General features: G+C 39.5%; 1 protein-coding gene across 2 annotated transcripts in view; it reads right to left on the reverse strand.

The window, feature by feature from the left end:
• LOC102775156 (chromosome unknown open reading frame, human C1orf168) overlaps positions 1-27,465 on the reverse strand; it is a 111,194-nt gene continuing 83,729 nt past the window's right edge. For both annotated transcript variants that reach the window (XM_006768364.2, XM_015566968.1), the window contains exons 10-20: positions 22,697-22,811; positions 22,566-22,606; positions 21,107-21,170; positions 19,962-20,057; positions 17,919-17,947; positions 16,216-16,276; positions 8,929-9,015; positions 6,260-6,347; positions 3,374-3,530; positions 3,250-3,283; positions 1-2,912 (exon numbers count right to left, since the gene is read on the reverse strand). In XM_006768364.2, coding sequence (XP_006768427.1) covers positions 2,891-2,912; positions 3,250-3,283; positions 3,374-3,530; positions 6,260-6,347; positions 8,929-9,015; positions 16,216-16,276; positions 17,919-17,947; positions 19,962-20,057; positions 21,107-21,170; positions 22,566-22,606; positions 22,697-22,811 — 794 coding nt within the window. In that variant the 3' untranslated portion in view covers positions 1-2,890. The remainder of the gene's footprint in view (positions 2,913-3,249; positions 3,284-3,373; positions 3,531-6,259; positions 6,348-8,928; positions 9,016-16,215; positions 16,277-17,918; positions 17,948-19,961; positions 20,058-21,106; positions 21,171-22,565; positions 22,607-22,696; positions 22,812-27,465) is intronic.

Genomic DNA, 27,465 nt, shown 5'->3' on the forward strand with positions numbered 1-27,465 from the left:
ATGGGAAGTGTTCAGGGGTATGGTCAATTTGCATCTTTCTCTTTTATTAGTGTAGATACCTAAAAGTAACTTTTTGAAAAACACTGTACTTTCGTCCTCATTAATGACACATCAAGTCAAGACATACCAGATTTCAATTTGCTTTTCCAAACTTAGAAGAAGGAATTTGTATTGATTAGTAAAAATGCTTTTCCTTTATTTCCTAAATTCCACGGGTAGTGCATGCTTACTGTGGGAAATTTGAAAAGTAAAGGATGTTTGAAGAAGAGGGAAAAAAATCATCCTGTTACCCAGAAACAACAACGTCTTAGGAATTTGTCATTAAATATTCTTCTTTTCCTCTCTTCCTATTCTTCCCCTACAATCTGTGTTCTAAAAGTTCTGAAGGTGTGCAAGAGAGGGCCCAGTCAACAGAATGCTATGTCATCTTGGAAAACCAAGTGTTTCACAGAAGTCTCAGGAAGAAGGGAAGGTTTTGTCAGTGCATGTTAACAGGTGGCTGGTGATTTGGCCAATAAATGAATTTGTGTGGGCCAGTGTGAGTCTCTGTTAGGGTCAAGTACATTTGTATGTTTTTCATCTGACAGAATGTTATATTTACTGATATGTTTTCATGAAGAATTAAAAGTAAAATAGAGACATGACATTACTGAAGTCTTAGTTATGATGAGTTATGATGTTTACATTAGAGAATCTTACAGATCAATAGAGTGAGAAATTTAGGTATGATTTAAGTAATGGAAGAAATGTGGCTGACAGTGAAATAGAAACAATCACACTGATTATGGATTAGAGGCAATTATTTTTCCTAAAAATACAGTTCATATCGACAAATAGTAATGAAGTACTAGTTTATGTTAAATCAAATGGTTTATACTTTAAAAACATAGGAAAATGTTCAGTTTTAAAATCCTGTTAAATACAGGGCATCCCAAATATATGTATACACATTTTTACAGCTGATAGTGCAATTTTGAAAATGAAATTATTTTCATAAACGCAGCCTTTATAATTATTCAAAGGGTATATATACATATTTTTTTTTGGGGGGGCACCCTATATATCTATGTAAAAGTACTTACATCCCAGCCATTTTTTTCAAGTCTTAAGATTTGAATTTCAAAATACATTTTTTGTTTTCAACATCTTCCAACCTCAAAAAAGGCCAGGTACTGAAATAACACACTTATACAGTATTCTGTATTAAAGATTTTAGGACACTTTTATTTATATTACATTGCAGCCCGAGAACAACCCCTGTGAAGTAGATAAAGTGAGTGTTGTTAGCTGTTTTACTAATGAGAAAATTGAGACTTTGAGCTGAGACATGGAATTAGAACAAGAGGTCATGTGAGGAGATGGGACAAATCCATCTCAGTTAAAATTTAGTCCTGTTGCCACTGCAGAATTATTGCATGAAAGGTCTCTGCTCTGCATAGCCCTGTCTTCTCTTTCACTTACCTCCTTGCCCACTGTAACAGGTCTGGCCCGAGGTGTGGGAGCGGGCTGTGGTTGCCCTGCCTCTCACTGAGTAGGTACATTTAATTTAGGGGATCCAAGCAGAAATATATTTCCAATTTGGGTACCATCCAAGAAATCTTGGAGTCATTCCCTAATTCTTCCTCTTACCTTTGTAATATCTCTAGTAAGGCTCCTGCCCTATATATATTTATTGCTGTCTTATGGTCAAATGCTCATTTGCCTAGAATATTGCAAAAGCACCTAGTCTCTCCTCTCTCTAATATATCACCCATATTGCTGGATTTTTTGTTTTGTTTTTTCTCTCTAAACATCTGGCATTGCCTTTCCTGTTTAAGATCTTTGAGTAAGCACTCTGTCATATTCTAGCCCCAACTTACTCCATTCCAGCTCTTGCCATGTCCCTTCAATTTCTTCCTGGTCACCAGATAGTGTGGATTTTCTCTCTCTGCCTCGTCTAGCAAATACATGTGTGGTTAAAGGCAAAGCTTCAGTGTTGCCCTTCTTACTCTGACACATTTCATTCATACCTATTTCCCTCTCTACACACTGTAATACTTTTTATTCTTGTCTCTAGAATAAGCTTAGCCTTCATTGACAAGTGCTATTTGGAACTTGAAAAAGGAAATAAAAGAACCTAGAAGTTTAAGAAATAATCTCACAGTATATAAAGGATGTGGCCATGGGGTAAATTCACACCCTGGAACGCTAAAATCACCCTGCTTAACAGACAGTGTACATCATTTGAAATACAGAATGTTATTAACAGCTTACTTTTTATTACTTTCATATAAATTCTATTATTTAAATTAGTGTTCAGGCATAGACAAGATATTACTTATTTTTGGACAACAGGGTATTTTAAACCAATACAGCATATATTTTCTTTAAGTATATTGGGTGGATTTTCAGTATACTATTTCCAAAAGAAACCCATTGTGAGTCTGATTTTGTGACAAAGCAGAACACTTATACCTTGAGCTGTAATTGTACTTTGAGTATAAAATGGTTGCACTATTATTTTAGAATTAAATTACACCCATTTTAAATGTACAGCATCTTTTAGAACGTTATAAACACCCGTGTACTCATATGGGAAGCACACTAACCATCTGTACAACTGACTAGGTAGTGCCATAGGCATGATTGCTAACTTCAGATGTGGCTCATTGAGTAAGTGCTCAAATGCTAACACACACTTTCCCATTCTCTGAGCCAGCAGTAAAATAGACATGGAAAGATAACCTTTTGGGAGTAAAATCAACTAAATGTGGAGGATTTGTTTGTTTTCTCTTCTGAGTTCCTAACGAACGATTCCACCATCTCATTTTGACATGTAAACTGATGGGAGCAGGACCAGTATCTCAGACCTGGTGCTCACTTGTGCATGGTACACTGGATGTGGATCTTCCTAAGGTGAACAACCTTGAGGCCTAAGAAAAAATAGAAATATATTTTGAAATGTAGACGGTGGAGTACTGAACAGGAGATTTTTGGGGCATTTCTTACCCCGTTTAATATTTGTAAGCTCCTTTAAAATGTTTATAATTATGTTCTGTAGAGCTGGATAACACACTCAGGAGACAATAATAGACAATAATAAAATCTCTTCCAAAGTAATCCTTATAGAATAGGACGTCACATATCTAATTTTCAGATGTGTTCCTGAATTGTAAATAAATTGAGTAATATTTCTTTGAAATGAATGTATACAACAATGTGTTAAGTGTTTAGAATTCATTATTTGAAGTACAAAATCAAACCACTTACTTGAAATCTAGATGTTCAATTAGCACATATCCATCTATAGAAACAAAAATCTAAGTTATAGAGAGAATACTTTGAGATCTTTTTTTTAAAGTGAAATTTTGGGGGCAATGAGCCAGTAACTTACATTTGCCTTTAGAATTGCGGCATATCACTAGATTTTCTTCAGTGACATCAATGACGTCCAGTTCTTCTCCAGGGGTTATTGGCAAATCAAAGATCCCATTTCTTGAATTCCTGGAACATGCCACTGCTGTGTTGATGACAGTAATCTCTTTATCATACTGGAATGAGAAATCACTAATCAGATTGTGCTTGCATCGTATTCCTTTCATTATAATAAAATCAATGGAGGAAGTAATATAGTAGTAACCACAATATAAACTCAAGATGCTAGATATTAATTTGTTAGGGGAATAGAAAATAATAGCAAAACAATCATTGAAAGGAATGTTATTCAAGGACATAATGGTAAAATGCCACAATCTTATATTTGCTTGGTAAGATCACATTTTCATTGTTTTCACATCCATTATCTAATTGTGCTAGAATGCATTCTGGTGAATGGGAACGCTGTAACACAGGTATACATTAAATACTGTGGATAGTAATTTTAATTGTTCCAAACCCAAGAAAGGAGAAGTTTACAAAAAAGGGTGGAGGTGGGAGAAAACACTCTTAGAATTTATAATGCTCTTACATACTCTCCACCCTTCTTCCCCTCTGGGTGGATTTATATATTTCTATATATAGCTAAAATAGTAAGAATAGGTGTGGGGGCAATTCCCACTCTCCTTCTGTGGTCAAAGTCAGGGATTTGTTGAAAAAAAAAAAACAACCCAAAAAACCTGATTGATATTGGTTGAGCAATTCAATATCTGACCTTTGGGGTAACTAGCTGGCCTGTACATTTATAGGTATATCACCTAAGTATTGAGATCCCTTGACTGAAAAAAAGAGAAATGTTCCAGAATATATAGCTTATACTGACAGGTGTCACTTTACCAAATTTGGGTGGCCAAACTTCTCCCTTTGCTCAGGACAGTGTTTATTTACAGATACTTATTTTTTAAGAGGAGGGATACCTCCTTCCACTCTCAAAGTCTCCTGAATTTGGATGATGAATTATAAGATCACCCTACACCAAGTGGGATCTGATCCAAAAGACAGATTTGTATTATAGAGTAATGGCTTCTTAAGTGATTTCTTACCCTTTCTAGGCTGTTGTTCACTGTGAGTACACAGTGATTTCCTAAAACGCAAATCAGATTAGGTCACCACTCTTCACTGCTTTCAGGATCAGAGTAACATTTCTTAGCTTGATATTCAAGGTCCTTTGCACATTGTTATTCCCATGCCCCCATTTCTGTCTCTTTTATTGAAGCCACACCAAGCTATATGATAATCCTGAATATACCACATACCTTTCACATTTCCATGCCATTGCTCATGCTGTTTTCTCTGCCTGGATTACCTATTTTCCCCCCCTCTTAACCACCCTGCATGAAGACTTTCATCACCACTCTGTATAATTTACTGTTTTGTTTTTTTTCAAATTTTATTTTTTATTACAAAGGGTATTACATATGTGTCCATTTTTTTCCCTGCCCTAGACAGTCCCCTAGCCTCCCCTATTCCCCAGTGTCTTATGTCCATTGGTTAGGCTTATATGCATGCATACAAGTCCTTTGGTTGATCTCTTACCCCTCTACCTCCCGCCCCCGAACCCTCCCCGGCCTTCCCGATGCAGTTTGAATTGCATCTTGTATATACTCATGTTACAGCATTATAGTAAACATTTGTCCTATAAAATGAGAGTGTAAGGTATTTTTATTCATCCTGTACCTTCAGTGCCTGGCACAAATAGTTTATTATTTGAGCTGAATAAAAGTTATTGAAATGGAATACTTTTTTTTCTAATGGGATATCAAGGAAGGCTACCATAGGTAATGAGGAGGGATGGGATTATACACATGGAAAATGGAATGTCTGTCCCATCTGAGTCCAAATACAGTGTGTGTGTGTGTGTGTGTGTGTGTGTATGTGTGTGTGTGTGTGTGTGGGTGTGTGTGGGGGGGGGGTGTGGGGGGATCACTAGATGGGATGTCTGGGGTTTTTTCAACAAGAGATTTTACTGGTTTTTCAACTAGTCAAATAACATGACAATTTGCAGGAGACAGTTTCATGCCACAGTTAACTAGTATGAAACTGTCTACAGCAAACTCATGTGTCTTCATGACATGAGGAGTTGTATATGCCACGTTACAAAGCCTTAAACTTTACCCACTTGGTAATGGGGAACTTTTGAAAATTTTTAGGCAGAGACATAACTTGGACAAATTTTATGAGCAGGATGCACACTCCATCTCTCTCAGTCCAGCGACTGGCACATGGGAGTGTTCAGTAAGTTCCTAAGTTAATAAATTCTTACTGTGGTCATATATAAAACCAGAAGGTAGAATTGTTTGATTCGTTTGGAATTATGGGAAAATGCCCACGGACTCTGTGACAGGGTAAGAGGCCAGAAGCTGCAGAGGCTTCACCCATTTCTTCACTGTTCATGTATTTATTCAGTGTCTCACTCATTCACTGAGCAGTATGTCACCAGTTTATGTTGGGAGCTGGGGAGCAATCTGAGTGAGATAAAATCTCTCCTTCAAAAGGGACTTGAGAGTTTTAGTTCCCAATGGGCGTGTGTGCACAGGTTGTAACACCGTTGATCTGTGTAACAGGTGTGTGTGTAATGTGTGTGCTGAGGGAGTGACTTTACCTGGAGGAATTGGGCAAGAGTGGGTGACATCTGGACTGAGCACTTTAGGACTTTTTCCAGGCAGAGGCAGTAGCATATACAAAGGCATGATAATACAAGAATGCATCAAGAAAACATAAAAATACCAGCTTTTTAGTCAGAAATCATGTCTGAATCAGGCAGGGGTGCAACATCCTGTTAGAATCGTTATAAACAGAAGTTTCTAGCCTGTAATGTTGTTTTTACCTTCAGAGGAGAACATACCTCAAATCTTTCTCTAAAAAGTTTTTCTCTTTCCATTCTCTTTTCTAAGTTTTGCTTCTTGGTTCTGAAGAAATTTCTAGGCGATAGACTGGCAAGAAAAATGCAGGCAGGGTTGAATGTACTATCCTATACAATAAAAGGGTAATAGGCAAATAGACTGAACAGCAGAACAACCAGTTGCTATGATGCACACTGACCACCAGCGGGCAGATGCTCAACAGAGGAGCTGCCTGCCCCCTGATGGTCAGTGCGCTCCCACAGGGGGAGCACTGCTCAGCCACAAGCCAGGCTGATGGCTGGCGAGTGCAGCTGCCTGCCTCCATAGCAGCACTAAGGATATCCGACTGCGGCTTAGGCCGGCTCCTGTGGGCATCCCCCAAGGGCTCCCAGACTGTGAAAGGGTGCAGGCCAGGCTGAGTGACCCCCACACCCCCGAGTACAGAAATGTCATGCACTGGGCCTCTAGTATACTAGTAAAACTCTTACATTTCTAAATTTATAAAGTGGTCCTATTTCAGTAAAAATTTAGGATTTTTTTGTTTATAATTTTATATATGTTTTATACACAAACCATTGCAGATTGTCAAAACAACTGAACCAAACAATACCAGTTCTTTCCCCCTGCAATTAACCATTTTTATTTGACAGCAAGATAACTTTGAATGACATCTATTTGGTTATAAACAATTTGCCCTAGCCGGTTTGGCTCAGTGGATAGAGTGTCAGCCTGCAGACTGAAGGGTCCCAGGTTCAATTCCAGTCAAGGGCACATGCCTGAGTTGCAGGCTTGATCCCCAGTAGGGGGCATGCAGGAAATAGCCAATCAATGAGTCTCTCTCATCATTGATGTTTCTATCTCTTTCTCCTTCCCCTTCCTCTCTGAAATCAATAAAAACATGTATTTTTTAAAACAAAAAAAGAAAAATTCAAGAAGGTTACATAAGAAAATGAAATCAGTCCTAGCTGGTTTGGCTCAGTGGATAGAGCATCAGCCTGTGGACTGACGGGTCCTGGGTTAGATTCTGGGGAAAGGGGATGTTCCATTCCACAGTCACTGCCATGTTTTTGGCAATGGCAGTTCTCGTCTGATATTCAAGGTTCTTTGCACACTGTCATTCCCATGCCCCCTCTTGTCTTTCCTTCTGTGAATCTACCTGCAGACCTGTCTTCAGTCATCTTTCTAGAATCTAATTGACCGCCTCACTCTCTTGCTTAAAAACTTCGAATCTGTCTTTACTGCCTCAGAGATGAAGTCCTGGTCCCATGGTACACAGGGCACTTTAGAATCTGGCCACAGTCTGCTTTCCAGCTGCCCTGTTCCTGTACATGCATGGGGCATCTTACAGGTAGGCTATCCTACCCAGGACTTTAGACCTGCCACATCCTTCCCAGCGTCTCTGAAAATGTGCTATCTTACATTAATAAAGGGAGAGTGAAAAGATTGTAGTAATATAGAAAGCATTTTTTGTTAGTAGAATAAATAGGTAGAAATTATTTTAAAAAAGAGTCAGGAGCACATGGAAATTGATACATCCATCTACAGGAGTAATGATAATCTCAACATACTGCATTTAAAAATTTACCACATTTTCAAATTTACTCAGTTGAGAATAAAAACTATTATGTCAGTTTGTTGTAAGAATTAAGAAAAAAAGCACTAGAAAACGGTTTCCTAAAAAGACTTACGTGCAGTCATTAAAATACTAAGAAGCTGTCTGTGGGGGGTGGGCAGTAAGAAATTCTATTTCCTCTCTTGGAATTCTGTTTTGCTATGCTATGAAGTTGAAGGTGAGAAGTGCTTTCTAGTCTGTGAATACATCTTTCCTACTTGGAAAAATAAATTACATCAAGTCTAAACCCAAAGAAAATAAATATAAAGGAAGGGTCATTGTATGCTGTCGCCTGAGTTTAAGTTTGGCATAGGCTAATGTCTTATTTCTTTTGGGGTGCCCCTTGTAGCACTTTTCTAGACAGGTTTCCCAGTGCAGACAGACCACACAGTGTTCCCAGCATAATGACTATTTAGACAAGGATTTCCCGAAGACATTGGTTAAACAGTGGGCCTCAGAGCTGCCACATCTCCTAGTAACTGAGGTGAAGGCTGGGGCACTGAGCACCAAGTCACCACCCAAGACAGTGAAAAACATTGCCTCCCCTCAGCCCACCGAATCCAACTGGGAGCTTGAATCACAGAGGGAAGATTAGATTTTGAATTGATAAAACAGTGTTTTGTAAATTAACACTAATGTAGACATAACTAGAATTACATTGTGTTTTAGGGAAGTCAGTCTTATGATATGACACCAAGTTTCATATATGTTCAGACTGGTATATTATGTAAGGTTTGTCTTATAGGGGAAAATCTTTTCAGCCTTAAAGAAGACTGGAAGGTTTTCATTGTTTGATAAGGGCTGGTTTGAAATCTTTCCTCACTTCCCATTCACCAAAAGCAGAGATGATGCAGATAAATGTGTGTTGCTCTTTACATTTTCATATTCTGTGTCTCTTCTAATCCCCTCAACTGTACCATCATTTAGGTGTTGCAATTCTCATTGTGCAGATGAAGAACCTGAAAATCAAATGTCCTGACTGCCTCTTAGTGTATGCGGCTGGTGAGAGGAATAGTCTGGAATGGAGAAGCTGTAAAGTAGGCACACCTGTGCACTTACCTTTCTGATCCTTGAGCATCTTTCTTCTCTTTTTCCCCCTTTGGCTTAAAAAACTTGGGCTTCCAAGTTTTTACTTTATCTTCATCCCTGAAGAGAAAAATATTTTTGAGCAAGTCAATCAAGATGGAACTAAAACAGTTATGGAACCATCCGTACTTTCTGGGTAATTGTTTTACAAAAAATATTTAAAAGTTATCTAGAAATATATTTTGATTCTATGGCAACTTCAGAGAGCAGATAGTTTATGTTTTGCAAGGCCTAACACCTCTGGGGTAACCACTTAATTGGGCCAGTGTGACCGTATTTACAAAAAACAAGTGGTTGGCTATATTTAGCCCACAGACCACAGAGAGCTGACTCCCTGATCTGTGGCAATCCACATCGGAAACCAGCAGCAAGTGATCAACCCGCTTATAATCATACTTTCTCTCCTTTCTGAGCCTCAGTTTCTGTGCCTCTACTAGTAAAACGTGAATAATGTTAACTTCCATGATCAGAAAAAACTAACTAGTGCTTAGCATGAGCAGGGAAGGAATCAGGGAGGGAGGGGGTATTGTAGAAAGAACTGACACTTTCTGAGAACCTATGTGCCAAGCCTTATGCTTTTACACATGTTAACTGGCTTGTCACAGTAAGCATCCGTTAAAGTCGTCATTCATAAAGGGTTACAGAGGAGGAAATAGTGATCAGAGAGTATCATGGTCATAGAAATAGTGGCTTTGAACCCAGGTGCCTTTGCCTCAAGTCTATGGCATACCTGCTGTTTCAAAACGTGTTTTGTTTTTGTTTTTTCTTTCTGGTATGACAAAATTACCAGCATCTCCATCATTGATATGAGCAGAACAGGACCCTGCTCCATCAACCATCTGGTGTCTGCACATCTGAACCTTAAATAACTCTTCATCGGGTAAATTAGAAGCACAGGGCATTATGTCACAGGAATTTCTGAGATTTTCAGAGACCTTGTGTCACCCTTCCCTTCAGAGTATGGTCACATGTGTCCAACAGCATGTCAAGGACTCAGCATTTGACCGGCTAAGGAGATGCAGCTTAGAAAGTCTTTTAAGAAGCCTTCTAGGACTTGTGGAGGGAGCTCCAATCCCTCTCTCCTTTCAACATCTGTTGCCTTTGAAGTCTACAACATGGAGCTCAGTAATCACTGCTTTCTGTCTCATGGCCAGTTGTTTCACCTCTCCACTTCAGGTTCTCAGAAAATGGGATCCAACCATATATTCCAGTGTGCCTATGCCAGGCATGCAGCGATGCTCAGTGAGAATGGGCATGGCTGTTTGGAAGGGGCTACAGCTGTGAGGGCAGGGAAGGGGCAAGGCAAATGCCTACTTAAAAGCTTATTTTCTTTACTGATTATAAAGCAATATATTCTGAGTATTAAATAACGAAGCAGAAGTAGAAAAGAGACAATATAAGCATGATCTGACCTTTCAAGGACATCTTAGTTTCCTTCCAAACATTTTCCAAACCCTTTCAGAAACTGAATGGAGATCACTCCGATACATACAATTTTTCATTCTGCTATTTTTCAGTTGTCATAGTGCAAGCATTTCTCCATGTCATTGAAAACTATTTAGTATATATTTAATACATATGTTAATGTTTATGTAGAGTACTATATTATAACCTATATATATAAAAGCCTAAGCAACAGGCCAACTGGCCGGTAGATATGATGTGCACTGACCACCAGGGGGCAGACCCTCAACACAGGAGCAGAAACCATAGGCATGGAAACATGGTACAGACTGATGAATCTCAGAGGGAAGGGGGGAGGGTGGGAACAGATTAACCAAAGATCTTACATGCATACTAGAGGCCCATGTATGGATTCATGCACCGGTGGGGTCCCTCGGCCTGGCCTGCAGGGATCAGGCTGAAACTGGCTCTCCGACATCCCCTGAGGGGTCCCAGATTGTAAGAGGGCGCAGGCCAAGCCAAGGGACCCCACTGGTGTGGGGTGCACTGGGCCTCTAGTATGCTTATAAAATCATTGGCTATTAGGGTAGTTTTAAATATCTCATTTTTATAAATAACCCTGACACTGATATTTTTGCACATAATTTATTCTTTATGGTTATTACTTTTTTTTAATAGAGCTAGTTGCTTACAGTAAAATTACTGGGATAAGTAAAGGGTCTGGGCATTTCAGATACACATTGCCAAATTATCTTCCAGAAAGATCACATCATTTTATACCCATGCTAACCATGTGAATGTTATGGTCAACTCTTTGCTTCCTTGTCAACTTATTTTTGCTTTTCTAGGGATCAAATTAGAAAGCTTAATGAACTTGGCAGGGTAAGAACTGCTACTGCCACATCACAGGTTAGGAAACTCAGGTTCAGAGAAGTAAGATGACATGCCCAGGTCCCACTGGTGCCAGGCCGCAGAGGCTGTGTCAGCCTCCTTTTCAAGTTTCCCCGTCCCTTCTCTTGCTGACTCTCTAGAAGGTATTCTGATGAACAAAAGACAATGAGACATAAAGCAGAGGTCTGGGTTACCTAGCTAGCCACAATTTAATCCAGAGTGCTTTGGGATACTCCTCAACCGAATACCCATCAGGACATGACATGCAAACTAGCCAAGTTTACAAGAGCTCAAATACCATCTTCCCTCGCTCTTCTCCTTCCACATTCTGCTACTCTCTCTCCATCAGTGTCCTGCTGCTACAGATGTCTTTCATAATTGGTTTCTCTGAGGCCACACAGAAGATTTACTGTCACATGAACATCGGTCAGACTCTGTTGGGTCTAAGCCAGTGGTTCTCAACCTGTGGGTCGCGACCCCTTTGGGGGTCGAACGAGCCTTTCACAGGGGTCGCCTAAGACCATCGGAAAACACATATATAATTACATACTGTTTTTGTGATTAATCCCTATGCTTTAATTATGTTCAATTGTAACAATGAAATTGGGGGTCACCACAACATGAGGAACTGTATTAAAGGGTCGCGGCATTAAGAAGGTTGAGAACCACTGGTCTAAGCGATTTGATCAATATCAATTGTTTATGAAATATTCCTCATGTACCTACCATACTTAAGTGCTATACCAAGAGCTGGGTAATGGAGATGAAAATATGGTTTCCACCAGAGGAATTAAAAATTTAATAAATTCCACTTTAAGTTCTCTGAAATAACTTCTTTATTTTTTTCACCACCCTAGGGCACATTTTGATCATCTTTCACCTGAGTGATTGTAATGATACCTTTTTTGTTTTTAACTTGGGAAACATTTATTTATTTACTTTCCCACATCACCAGTCATTGATATCAGTAGCACAGCACTACAGAATATCTCTTATATCCTATGGAGAACTTCAAGCAGGTCACAGCGTTATGACCTCCTGGCTTTGGTCCCATAGCTTTCCCTGAAATGACCTAGGTAATGACATGCTAACATGTTCTACTCCGACTTCCTCTGCAGTGTTCTGTGGAGGGCTGGGTTACTCCCTGAAAGGCAGCTCTGACTGTACTGCCCTCCTGCTCAGAGTTCTGCACGTCCTCATTTGGTGGCAGAGAGCAGGAGAACATTCTGAAGGGCCCTCAAAATTCAGAACGCTGGATCCTGGATACGTTGTTTTGGTCTTGTTTTGTCTTAAATTGCTAAGGACTACATCTAGTATCCTAACAGCCCCACAAATCAGCGAAACCAGACAGAGAGCAGTATAGAAGGCAAGTCTGTCCTGAGGAAAGCACTAGTGTCAGCCACACCGCATTCGTGAAAACTGAAATTTAGGTCAAGGACAAGGTAGGAGATAAGACAGATAATCATACTGGGTTTTTTAAAAATATGTTTTTTATTTTGGAGAAAGGGAAAGGGGAAGGGATAGAGATATAGAAACATCGATGAGAGAGACACATCAATCACCTGCCTCCTGCACACCAGTTCACAACCTGGGCATGTACCCTGACCAGGAATTGAACTGGGGACCTCTTGGTTCATGGGTGAACACTCAACCACTGGGCAACACCAGCTGGGTCATACTGGATTTTTAAAAAAGCCAAATTCAGCTCTGTTATTTATATGAGAGACATGAATGTGAATATGGAAAACAAAAGATCAAACATCTATACTAGGGAAATACTAATGAGAATATCAGTAGTCATAATATTGGGCACATCACTTCAAGACAGAGAATCTATAGGAGACAGTAGTGGAGAACACTAGCTGGGTGAGCCTGGGCAGGTGGCTTAACCTGTGCCTCAGTCTCTCTTCTATAAAATTTGTTTAATAATAGTGTCTACTTCACAGGATTATTGTGAGACTGAATGAGTTAATGTATATTAAATATATGAAACAGTGACTAACCCACAGTAAGAGCTATATACATATTTTTGTTAATAGTATTAGAGATAGAAATGGTTACAACATAATGAAGAAACATTAAATTTACTAAAATATATTTCAAATTTTGTATGCAATTAATAAAATAGAATATATAAGGCAACAAATGCTAGAACTTTTGGAAGAAACAGAAATTTGCCATCATTGTGTGAGATTTCAACCAATTTCTTTCAAATATTGATGAATCAAGCATCTAAAAATTCATAAATTTATGGAAGATTTTTAATAAGAAGATTAACACATACTTGATTTAAAGTACATAAATTGATCCCTATATCATGAAATCAGAGAACTCAAAAAATAGAGAAAAGTCATATATTTCTAACATGCACATAGAATATTTATAATAATTGACCATACACTTGGCATAAGTCATGTCTCAGAACATGTTAGGGAACTGATATCAACTACTTTCTCAGACCATGATGTGCTGAAGATAGAAATGACACCGGAATGGATCAGAGAACATGGAAACAGGTCTTCAGATATTGGATACTTGGTATGACATAGGTGGTGCTGTAGGTCAATGAGAAAATAGGGACCACTCAACCCTGCCAGGATATTTATTCACATGAAAGAAAATTCAATTAGACCTCTACTTCCCTATAAATACAAAAATCCATTCCAGACAGATCTAAGGTTTAAGTGTAAAAGATAGAGCTAACAGTTTTAGAAGATAAGGGAGAACATCATATGACCTTGGGGTAAATGCTTCTTTAAGAGATACAGCAACAATCATAAAGGGTAAATTGAAAATTCAAACACATTAAAATTAAGCATTTGTGTTCATCAGAAGCAACAAGCTTGCCAAAAACCTGTTTTCTAGTTACATAGTTCCCCCACCTGTCAAAGTGTTGCATATCCTTCTGCTGCACCTTGGCACAGAGACTGTCCTGATCCCCCAAATAATGGAAATGGTACCTATTCTGAGCTTCCAGATTATTTTGCTCATTTTTTTAAAGGAGGTCCCTTGTTACCTGAATTAACCAACTGTTTTGGTATAAGGACACATGATGTAGATTGGAAAGCCACAGTCCCTTCCTTAGGGAGCTTTCATTTAGAGGCGGGGACAAGCAAGAAATAACTCCGAGGAAAATGTTCTGGTTAAGGAGGGGTATCTATCCTAAATTGACAAGGTCAGAGAGGACTTCCTGGGGAAATCTGAATTCAGTTGTAAATAATGATGGGTAAAATAGATAACCAGGCAAAAAGCATGGCTAAGTGTTATAGGTAGACCAGTCCTCTTTTCTTAAATTCTCCCTCCTGCTAGAGGTCTCCTCAATGATCTACTCTAAAATGACTATCAGTCTTCTCTCAACACAAACACACCTTATGTTCACTCTCTCAAAATTTCCAAACAACCAAATTCCAATGTGAAATTACGGATTTATTTTTATTAATTTATCTGTCTTTGATCAGACAGGAATATAAATTATATCTGTTTTCACTGCTGTATATCCTGACACACAGTACATGTTCACTGCATACCTGTTGAATGAACTGATGAAGTTGGAACAAATGTGAAGCTTTAGAAATACTGGACAACTGGTTGAGCTCCAGGTAGTACAGTACGGGTGGAACACTGGAATACAGGTGCGTAGGAGGAGGTCCAGGTGAGGTGGAGGGTTTGCCAGGGGCTGGATCGCTAAGGAATTGTATGCCTTCCTAAGCAGTACGGAGTTCATTCTAAGAGTGATTGACAACCACTCCACATTTCAAGCTGCTGGGTGGTTGGTTTTGTGACATGATCACATTTGCATGTCGGAAAGTTTGGAGAATAAACTGCCGTGGAGGTGAGATGGTCATTCAGAAAGTCGTTGGAATCCAACTGAGAACCAGTGAGGGCCTGCATTGTGGCTGGGCAGAGGGGACAGAGATGTGGGAGTGTTTGGAGAATTATTGGAAGAGAAGAGGGTGCAGGGCAGGAGAGGAGGAGTTAAGGACAATGCCTAGAATTTTGGTTTGGGCAATTGAAACAGTCACCAACATAAAGATTAGAAGAGAAAGACCATATTTGGGTGAAGGGTTGAGGTTATGAGTTATTACGAAATTCTGAGTTTCAAATAGAGTTAGCAGGCCTATTAGGGTGGAGGAGAGAAATCCAACCTCCACATGTAAATTTTGGCATCATTACCATAGTGATTACTATCAAAGCCCTAGTGTGGATGAGATCATTCAAGAACATACAAAGGAAGAATAGAAGTGAAATAGGAAGAGTTGAACAGTAGAATTAGAACTCACACAGCACCCACACAAAGCCAAAAACAAGCAGGAGGAGCCACAGCCAAAGATGAGAAATAAGAAATATTAATAATCTGGAAATCTGGGGAAAAGTATTTTTTTTTCTTTAAAGGATGCCTTAGTCAACAGTTTGAGTTAGTATAGTGAAATCAAGAAAGCTAAGGATTTAACGGTCTGTGCTAGCTGTAACAAAGAATTATTAGTGGCCTTACCAAAAATAAGTGCACCGGTGTGACCAGCACAGAGGTCATTGCCATGAGCTTGAAGGGATGAGCAGAGGAGACTTCAGTTTAGAGAGAAAGGATGGATATGTAGCTAGAGTGGAGTCAAGTCTTGGGAAGCTTTCTTTTCGATAGGTTATAATTATTTAGTCTTCGAGAACAGAGGTTTTGTCAGATGGTGCCTCCTATCTCCCCTGTTGCCTTGTCCACAGATGATTAAACAAATGTTTGTTGCATTGAAATAAGTTCAAGTCCCTAGATTCAAGGATAAGAAACAGGTTCTAAAGCTCCAGTGACGTTTGAGTTACCTTCCACTGTTGGAGCATCTATGTTATTTATTGTTTTCCCTTCTCATTGGGGGGATGTAACAAGTTGCTTTTCATCCAAGAGCCAAAGATGCATATGCAACAAGAACTGGGATGTGGGTTAAATACCAGGCATGGACAGAAGGTAAAAGTACTTACTTTGACTCTTTGTCATTGATGGTCATGTCAGTGTGCATCATAACTTCCTGGGACCTAAATTCTAGAATCAAGATAGGATCAAAACAGTCCATTATTAGGTAGGGTTTATACAACCCTGGCTACTCAAATTGCACACAATTACCCAGGCACATCCCCAAGCCTCTTTTACCAAAGCCTGATCACAGAATACAGATAGGCTGAGAGGGTCAAAGAACGAGAAAGTTCTCATTTGGGGAGAAATTCAACTGAAGTACTAAAAACATACACAGATGCCCTCATATCGCAAATGTGCACACACACACATTTAGATTAATTTGATTCCAGAAATGTGAGTTGCTGAAAGGATCAGTTTTAAACTAGGTTTCCATCATCCTAGACCTGGATAAAGATGTTATACTGAGTCCTGGCCTGTGTGCCTTGGTTGGAGCATCGTCCCGTGCACCAGAAGGTTGTAGGTTTGATCCTGGTCAGGGCACATACCTAGGTTGTGGGTTTGATCCCCAGTCAGGGCAGGTATGGGAGGCACATCGATGTCTGTCTGTCTGTCTGTCTCCCTCCCCGCCCCCCAACCCCTTCTTCCCTCTTTGGAATTAACTTTTTAAAAAAGATGTTATAACTGCTAGAATAGTGAGAGGCTTTTTCTTAATTCCTAAGGAAAAATATGAGTTTAATAGAATATTAATGTTGATTTTTCCTCCCACAATGTTTATTTCAAATCATTGGCAACTGATCTTTTATAATAACTGTGCATAAAATGGAATCTGACTTAGTACATAGTCATAATTAGACATGTTTATTTTAGGATATTCACATTCCTTGGTGCTCTACATAGAAACCCATAATGTTCAAGTGATTCACCACCTGAGCGAATTTGAAATTTTTCTGGCATAATTATTTATAATTCACATTCAATTACTCATAAATTTGGATGGGGTACAATGCATGTCTATTCTAAGTTGGCCTTTATTTTAATGTAGATATTTTGGGAGACCTGTAGTTTGACCAGGTGTTTATAATCTTTTAAAATTTTGTTCAGCAAACTCATATATGTGGACTATAATATATATTTGAATTGCCAAGTCAGAGTGAAATTAAAGCAGCCACCATGGCTAGAGCCCACAAAATCCAATAGAGGACATGGCCCTCTTTTAATAACAGATTAAACTTAATGGGACATGTGTTGAGAGCCTACTGGGTGCAAGGTACTGTGCTAATTCGTGCACTACTGTTTTTACAGCAAAGCAAACAATATTGCAACAACCCAGCCTTGATTCAGTTAGCATGTGTGCCACAACATGATCGTGCTCAACTGACTACATTGTAATTAGGGAGATCTGGCTATCAAACCTTCAGGTGGCTGTGTGGTATAATTCAACTGCAAAAGCTTCGTAATCCAAGAGACCTGAGTACAAATTCCAGATCACTAAAGCAAGGATGTGGATCCTAGAGCCTCCCTAAAAAGGGATGATAATAACTTTTTTTTTCTGGGATTTTAAGAGGCCTGGGATATAGTAGGCACTTGAGAAAAGATACTCATCTTCCACAAAGTTAGTACTACTGTTGTGTACAATTTGTTCTTTGACTTGGATGTGTCAATTTTTCATTAAATGTGGAGTGCAGGCAGGATGACTGCTTCTCTTTCCCGGCCCCAGACTATGCCGATCTGTGTGGTTTTGTGCCAGAAATAAGTAAATGTCACTTACCTAAATCCGGCAGCGAAATGGAAAACGCACTGTTATGGACAAAAGGCACAGAAGGGTTAGGAAAGAAAGCCATGTTCAGGATAGCACAGTGATGACTAGGTTTCTTGATACTGATGTCTCTAGTCAAAGATGCGGGCAGAGCTTACCTTCCCTGCATCTGTGTTCTGACCCTTTCCCCACTTTTTAGATGAGCTTATTTATCCCAAGTGACCAGTTATACCCTTTCCTACCAGACAGCTTCAGGCTGCCCCACGGCCCTGCCCTTCTCCATCCAGGATTCTATTTCTGCCTTCTAAACTTCCAAGATGGCCATCAGATGCACACAGCCCTCTGGAGACAATGGGCCCTGCCTATGTCTATGCATAAGCAAAAGGGATGAGGGCAGAATTCCAGGCCAGGCGGAGCTAGAAGATGGTAAACTGCTAAGTGGGTCAGGACATTTGGCCCAGACAGATGGTTGGCTTCTCCTTAAATCTCTCAGTTAGGATCACATGGAAGGAAATATGATGTGGTAGAAAAAAAAAATCCATGTATTTTAAGCAATTATTTAAGTTCAGCACTACAGGCCTAGGTGCTGGGTATGCAATGTGATTAGACATAGTTTCTGTCCTGAAGTAGCTTGGGATTTAGTGAGGGAAAGCAAACATAAAGTAATATGACACTGTGTGAAAAAAACACATGATAAAGAAATATCCAAAGGAACAGCACTTTTGGGAAAATCAGTTCACCTTCATATAAGCCTCAATGTCTTCATTTCTAAAGTGAATCCCAATTCCTATCTTATCTTTCCGAGATACTTCTGTAAGGATGAGCATACCTAGCAGTTGTGCCCAGGACACATGGACGCTCAGTGATCCTGTTGGCATGTCTGTAAGACCAGACTGGGTGCTGTCAGCACTGGGACGTGCAGGTTGGGGTGGAAGTCAGAGAGCATTCTCACTGGGTCCTATTTATAAGGGACTGTGAGTGTCATGCTAGTCATCTTTGTTGGAAGCATCTAATCGGCTAGTGCCAGGGTTTGCCTCCAGGTCTCATCAACTACTGGAGCCAAAGGCCCTCTTTCTCCACAGCCAGGACTGCGATTCATAAACCTTGCATTCTATTGGATCTCTTGGCTGATCTATACCCAACAGACAATTAGACTTAAAGCTGCGTAACTTGGACGCTTTATCATTGAAAAGCACTTCAAGGTAGAATAACATAATTCCATGTCAGTATTTGTAATAGGCAAATTATTTTACCATTTCCTGTCCTCGTACAATACAGAGCTGCATGTATATCTATACACCTATCTCTCTAGATGAGGGAGAGAAGTGCCTCCAGAGACTACGCGGTCTCCTTTTCACTGTATGCAATAGGAAACAGGCTGTACAGATGCAAACACAAAGTGAATTGCCCACTTACACATTGAATAATTGGAAGAGCTGAAACCAGAATCCAGACTCTAGACCTCCATCTCTTCCTATTACCAGTGAAAATGTATCCCTCCCAAACATTGGTTATTAGCGGGTGACCTTGGAGGGTCCTTTCCAGGCCTAACACTTGGAGATAGATGGACCATTCAGCTGAAAAGTTCATCTTCCCTCTCCACACATTGCCTTTCTCAAGAGAGGCGAATTGGATTACAAAGTGTAGACAAATAAAAACCACTGGAACTTGATGGAATAAGAATGCAAAAAGGGTTGGAATTAATAGCATAATGCTTACTGATACCAGGAGTATATGCCAAGGGTGATGAGGTCAGCTTCCTTTTTGGATTTTGCTTAAGACTTCCCTCTACCCTTGAGTACGTGTAACCTTTTCTCATCAATTTTTTCAAAAGGGACTTTGTCATTTTTTTTTTCATTAGCATCTGTGAGTGTGGTGCACTCAAAAATGGTCAAGAAGAGGGCAAGTGATAGCCAGGGCCTTTGGTTTTACTTTCTGGTATGCTCCCCACTGTGTCTGAGAGCAGGATGGAGACCATCCGGCTATATGACTGACTATGAGACCGGCACTGCCAACTGTCTCCTGGAAAGAGAAATAGAAGAGGATTTTTTTTACCTTACATTTTCTTTCAACTTGGTTGTCTTCATCTTAAATCTATCCTTTTCTTTCTTGAAGAATCTCTGTAGTCTCTTAAGTGCTTTGCCATCTAAACTAAGAGGAATCAGAGGGTAGAAACAGTGTTTGGGAGAGTATTAGAAATGGAAGGCTGGTGTAGGAAAAGGGCCAGAGGCTTGGAACACCCACCCAAGGAAGAGCAGGAAAATGCCTCACCAACTGTTCTCTGTTTTGGTGCCAATATGAAGTAACACAAGCCAGTCAGCCATGAAGGGAATTATTACATTTCAATACAAACGTTTGTTTACCCTAAATGGTCTCTATTTTGCAGTTTATGGAGCAAAGTCTTCCTTTTAGAGAAGATGACGCAGGGAAGCATGGTTTACAAACTATACTAGAAAGAACTTGTAGAAATTCCTGCTTCTAAAATTCACATCACTGATTTTTAATTTACCAGATGATATCATACAACTATAACTGACAACCCAGCTGATGAATAAAGTTTTTTCAAATATGCTCTTGGGTTTTTGGGGGTAGGGAGAGGGAATGATATATGCAGGTCATCCCACCCAGCATGGATCCTCTTTTTTTCCTTCAACCCTCAAACTTCTTCCTTTTGACCATTGCTGTTTTCCTTTCCACAACGTGCCCCTGATAACTAAACTTGGCAAACAATGCCCACTTGAACAAATATTGTTCTTGAAAACCATGGAATGGAAGAAAATTTTTGTTGACATTTACTTATCTCTCACTTCTTTTTTTTAAATTAAATCTTTATTGTTCAGACTATTACATTAGTTACTCTTTTTTCCCAGCATAACGCCCCTCCACCCAGTTCCCACCCCACCCTCCGCCCTTACTCCCCACCCACTGTCCTCATCCATAGGTGCATGATTTTATTTTCTAACACAATATCAAAGTCCCTACTCTGGGAGATGGACATTTTCTCAAAGGAGAAAGCAATGTAATTTGAAATTTATACCATGTGATTGTGTACAATTATGGGTGTTCTATTTACCTCCATTCTCTGTGTAAATCCTCCCTAAAGATGGTAGAGACGAGGGAGGGAGTTACTTCCTAAGCTCATCACCCTAAGCTAGCAGGACATGCCATTAGGTGGGAAGCCAAGAAAGAGAGAAACTCACTCTATGTTTGTGGAGTTGCTCTTTGTTTTGTATACATCTTCATACATTTCGTTACTATTTTCTTCTAAAATTAAAAAAAAATCATTCATTATAATGACAATACTTCAGATTCATATTTAGCAAAACATTATTGGATATTGACCAGGTGCTTAGGTAATTTGGTCTTTTGTTTGTTAAATAATTTTTATTGAAACATATGTACATATTTTTATAAGCACATGGTAAAAATAATTAAACCTTATAAAAGTAGTATATACAAATGAAAATTAATATTCGCTTCCACCCCTGAGTCCAAGTCAATGAAAGTTGGTTTGTCAACAAATTCCTTTCTTCTACCCTCCCCTTTGGCATATTTAACATGTAGCAATCAGAGCCTACACATCAGACATTGTGTTGAATTCTGGGGAAATAATGGAGAATTAATTCGTCTTGGATATTCTTTCCCTTCACAGCATGGCGCAACACAAAAGCTTAATATACACAGATATTCTTTGAATCCACCTCGACAATGGAGGATTTTCACGTTCAGAACTCGACTTTACACAGTGAGTTTAGGGGAGCTATTGAACGTCTCTGTTTAATGACCTCTAAGAGGGTTTCTCCATCTAAAATCCTGGCATTCTAAGAAGGATAAAAACCAACCAGAGTAGCACCTGCTGATCCCTCCTCCATTTTTTCGTTCATTCATTCAAAAAATATTTAAAAAATGTTATGTAACAAGTGCCTGGCATTGTGCTAGGGGCTAAGGGAAGAGAGTCATTAATCAAAGAAATCATATAAATATAAAATTATAAGTGGCAGGCGCTATGAAAAAGAGAGCCTTGTTGTTCTGAGATTGTACACCAAGGAGGGTGTTCACTGGGGGAGTAATGATTGAGCTGAAATTAGAAGAAAGGTCAAGAGTCACTTAGGCGAAGGGGTCCAGGGGAGGAAAGAAAATTCCAGAAAGAGGGAGTAGCATATGCAAACACCCTGGGGCAAGAGCTTGGTGGGAGCTTGGGAGCCTGGCAAGTTGAGGAGCTAAAACATCAGCATGACTGGATCTCAGAGATGAAGACAGTACCAAGGGAGAACACAGGCTGCAGAGAGAGGTAGAAGCAACCCACTCAAGGCCTTCAGACCATGTTAAGGTCAACCGTAAAAGTCCTGGGAAGCTGTGAAAGTGTTTTACATAAAAACATTCCTCCAATCAGAATTCCGTTGTGAAGAGATCAGGAAGGAAGCCATTTCACAGCAATGTTGCTTCTTTGCCGCAAGAGCCCCCTTACCAGCACCTTGACCTTCACAGATCTCAGTGCATTTATTCACACACACCCTAGCCCACTGCACTGCCCCGAGCTCCCTGTCACCCACCCAACCGGTATTATTAAAATATAAACAAAAGATAAGTTATCATTAATCAGCCACCGAGCACTCAGCAGTTGCTACTGGCAGTTTCAGAAATGTCTTCCTTCCTTACCACTATCTGAGGCAAATGAGCTGGAGAAGTCCGACTTTGATCTGTGGGGAGAAAAAAAACAAAGACCATTCATCTGTCCCGTGGAGCCTTTAAGGTCTCACCACACTGCTGAGGGCCTGGGGTGCACTTACTCCTTCCTCCCAGGGCACTCAACATCATCGTAGGTCTCTTCTGAGATGGATTGTGGCCTAAAGGCCCTTTGGCCTGGTGCTTCTTTAGTCACCTCCAAGGCCTCCACATATCCACCTGCAAGGAAAACAGAGAAACCCCTGAAGAACGAGCACTATCATAAATGCACTCACACCCCTCACTAGCAGTGGAGGCAAGAATAGGAGAAGGCAGACTGCATGCACTAAAATGGTTTACCATCTTGGTCTCTATGACCCTTTGCAAACCACTTCTTGCAGAAGCTCAGCTATGAGTCTCTAAAGTTGGGATAATGATCAATAGCACCTACGCTTATGTGATTGTGGCAAGGATTGACGCATTTTTATGAAGGAGGCTAATTCCCTAGTGAACCAGCAACTCCTCCCTCTTCTTTGATTGTTCTTACTCTAATCTCTGACCTCAAAGGCAGAAGTCCTCTAGGGTATGTCCCCGGGGCTCCTTCCACCACCTAAATGAGCTTATCTACTTTTGTGCATTCTTTTTCCCCTTAAAGTAAAATTTCTTAGACAAGTTGACTAAATGCATGTCAACATTTAATATTCATTAATGTTGGAATCAGCCAGAAGATGGTCTGCCAGGTGGAAAAATGTACTGGGGTGTTAGCACAAGCAGCTAGCCTGTTAAAAGCAGGTACTGCTTTATTTTACAGAGCTGTAATTTTGTCATAACCATAAAACTTCCTCCTTTTTATCAGCTGGCATAGGTTAATATTTAGAGTACGGGTGATTCAGAACCATTTTCAAACATGAACTATTAATCAGAAATAAGTAGTATTATATCTGCAAAATAAAAAATAAGCAAATTGAGTTGTGTCTATTAATTAAATGAACCCAGTAACAAGATTTTATCCTCTGACAAGAAGTCAGTTAGCATATAGGCCCCAAACTATCTCCATGAAGTCAGCTCCCAGAGGCATAAGGTCTTGCTTTTTCTTAAGGAGTTAGCAGTGAATTTCTCCAAAACAAAACAAAGATGCTGAATACAAAGTTGCTTAATTCTTAGTTTGGACATTTTTTTCTTTCTTTTTCTTTCTTAATTCTTCCTTTTGGCAGAGTCAACTGTAAATGTTTGTGACTTCATTTTCAGACACAGACAACTCCCAAAGTTACAGCTCTAACATCTCTGATGAATGCTAGATACTCCATCTAGATACACCATTTCCATTTGCTTATTTAAGCATATTGCATTCCAAAACCAAACTCATGACTTCTCTCTGCAAATCTGCTCTGCCTGAAATCTGCCCCAACTCAATAAAAAGTGGCAATTCCATCCTTCCAGTTGCTCTGGTTCAAACCCTTGCAGACATCCTCACCTCCTTTCTCTCTCATATCCCACCTCCAACCCACAGCTCTACTTTCACGTTACATCCTGAATCTAAACACATCTCAGTGATTCTGCTATGGCACTCTCCTCCAAGCTACCAAGTCATTTCTCAGCTTACTTATTGCAACAAACTCCTGACAGGTCCCCTGATTTATCCTACTTTCTGCTTTCAAGACAGAAGCCAGGATGGTTCTTTAAGATACAAGTATGATAACTCCATTTGTGTGCTCTAAACCTTCCATTGGTTTTTAAAAAATCTCATTTAGAGTAAATGCCTAGGTTCTTGCCATAGTCTAGAACAGTCCCTTGTTACCTCTGACCTCATCTTCAACTCCACACTCCTTCAGTCATTCTGCTGGTCACACTGGCCTCTTGCCACCAACACAGCTAAATGCTTCTGCCTCAGTGTAGTACTGCTACTTTCCCCCTCTCACCAGAACATTTTTACCCTATGTAAACATATGGCTCACTTCCTCATTTGCTTAAGATCTTTGAGGTTGTCCATGAACGCTTTAAAAATTACAACTTCTAATACTTCCCTAATTCTCTTTCCTTGCTTTATTTCCCTCCTCCCTATTACATTTACTACCATTCCACACAGTGGCTATTTTATTGTTTATATATTATCTGTCTCCTCTGCTAAGAATGTAACCTCCATGAAGATGGGAATATTTGTCTGTTTTGTGTACTGTTATACCCTCAGCTCCTAGAACAGTGCTGGCACATAAAAGGTGCTCAAATTAAAAAAAAAAAAAAGAATAGCTTCAATGCATATATCTTCTAACAAGAGACTTTTGTGTATTAAATTTATAGTGTCTGCCAATATTTTAAAACTAGAGGTCCAGTGCATGAATTCGTGTACGGGTGGGGTCCCTTGGCCTGGCTGATGATCAATCAGGGAAAATGGGGCCCACAGGCTGGGGGGAGGGACCGGGGGAGGTTGACCAGTCATGGGAGGTTGGCTAGCCATGGGAGGTTGGCTGTGGGAGTGCACTGACCACCAGGGGGCAGCTCCTGCATTGAGCATCTGCCCCTGGTGGTCAGTGCTCATCATAGCAACCGGTCAACTGGTTGTTTGGTCCACTGGTTGTAATGGTTGCTTAGGCTTTTATATATGTAGATTTATATCTACTACCTTATTACATACCTTATATTTATTCTATTTTCCTCCCCTCCCCCCCTCATTTTCCTCTTTCTTGAGATTTCTTCTCTTTTTTTCATTTTGTTCCTTTTTTCTTTCTTTTCATTTTTTGGTTTTTTTTTTTGGAAGATATGTGTGTTATGCCTATCTTTTAACAGTTACCCTACCATGTTTTAAAATTTAATTAAAGTATAATATACAGGAAAGGGCACAACTCATAAGCTCAACAAATTGTCCCAAATTCAATATATTCATTCATTCAACACACATAAAACAAATAAAAAAGCCATAAGTGCCAGTGTCCCACAGTGCCTTCTTGTGCTCTCTTCTAGTCACTATTCCCTCCCACAAGGGAACCACTCTCCTCATTTCTAATACTAGAGGCGAATACTGCATATTTTGAACTTTATATTAATGGAATCATTTCAAATGTCCTCTTTGGTGTGTCACATTTCATTAAATATTATGTTTCTTTGAGTCATCTATATTGTTGGATATAGTTATAATTTGTTCATTCCTATAATTATTCCATTGTGTGAATATATTATAATTTACTTTTTCCATTCTAATTTTTTTAAAAAAATATATTGATTTTTTACAGAGAAGAAGGGAGAGGGATAGAGAGCCAGAAACATCGATGAGAGTGATCGATCAGCTTCCTCCTGCACGCCCCCCAGTGGGGATGTGCCCGCAACCAAGGTACATGCCCTTGACCGGAAATGAACCTGGGACCCCTGAGTCCACAGGCCGATGCTCTATCCACTGAGCCAAACCGGTTTGGCTTCCATTCTACTTTTGATGGACATATGAACCATTTCCGGTGTAAGGCTATTTTTAAAAAGTTCTATGAATACGCTGTATATGTCTTGATAAACATATGTCTATTGGGTATAAGAATAGGTATGGAGCCGAAACCGGTTTGGCTCGGTGGATAGAGCGTCGGCCTGCGGACTAAAAGGTCCCGGGTTCGATTCCGGTCAAGGGCATGTACCTGGGTTGCGGGCACTTCCCCAGTGGGGGATGTGCAGGAGGCAGCTGATCGGTGTTTCTCTCTCATCAATGTTTCTAACTCTCTATCTCTCTCCCTTCCTCTCTGTAAAAAATCAATAAAATATATTAAAAAAAAAAGAATAGGTATGGAATTGCTAGATCATAGGATATACATATATTGGATTTTAACAGATACTGCTGAACAGTTTTCCAATGTGATTATTCTAGTTTACTTTACACTCTCAACAATGGAGGAGAGTTCAAGTTGTTCCACAACTTCACTAATACTTGATATAGTCTTTTTAAATTTTAACTGTTTTGCTGGGCATGTACTGTAGGTTTTATTTGCATTTCCCTGAGACTTGAACAGCTGTGTATAGTGTACTTGCCTTCTGGATAACCTCTGTGATTGATTTCTATTTTATATATTCTGGATACAGGATGTTTATAGAAATATAAAATATTTCCATTTTATATTTTCTGGATACAAAGATATTTATAGAATATATATATATATATATATCATATATTTCATATATGAGTCCTCTGATTTAGTCCTTTGTTCTAAATTAATTATCTCCTACTCTTTTATTCTTTGTTATCTTTTGATGGCTATATCCTAGCTATTATAACTCTTTTAAGGCTAAAGTGAATTAATATTTTTACCTCAATCAAATACCTTAGAAGGTTTCAACTTTGATCACCCTCCCAATGTATGGCTATTAATGTCAATATTGGCACTAATATTTTTTTATTTGGTGAATACTTCTGCTCAGCTTTCTTTCTTGCATCCAGAATTCTCTATGTGGGATTATTTTCCTTCTGCCTGAAGTACATACTTTAGAAATTCTTTTTTTTTTTTTTCTGCTTCTAAATTTTTGGTTTTATTTATTTATCTTTTATCTGTCCAATCACTTTTTTATTTTATTTTATTTTTTTTTAAATCCTCCCCCTACGATATTTTTTCCTTTTTTTTTTTGAGAGAGGGGAGGGGAGGAGAAGGGAGAGAAACATCAATGTGAGAAAGACACATCAATTGTTTGCCTCCCTGAGGCACCCTCCAACGGAGGCACATGCCCCTGACCTGGAATCAAACCTGCACAGGGGGCCAAGGCTGTAACCACTGAGCAAAACTGGCCAGGGCTATGAGTTCACTTTTTTAGATTCTACATATACTAGTAAGCAATCTCATACAGTATATGTTTTTCTCTCTGACTTATCTCACATAGCATAATGCCCTCAGGGTCCATTTATATTATTTCAAATGGCAGGATTCAT

The sequence above is a fragment of the Myotis davidii genome, unplaced genomic scaffold, assembly GCF_000327345.1.
Source record: "Myotis davidii unplaced genomic scaffold, ASM32734v1 scaffold79, whole genome shotgun sequence".
In the NCBI taxonomy this organism is placed as follows: Eukaryota; Metazoa; Chordata; class Mammalia; order Chiroptera; family Vespertilionidae; genus Myotis; species Myotis davidii.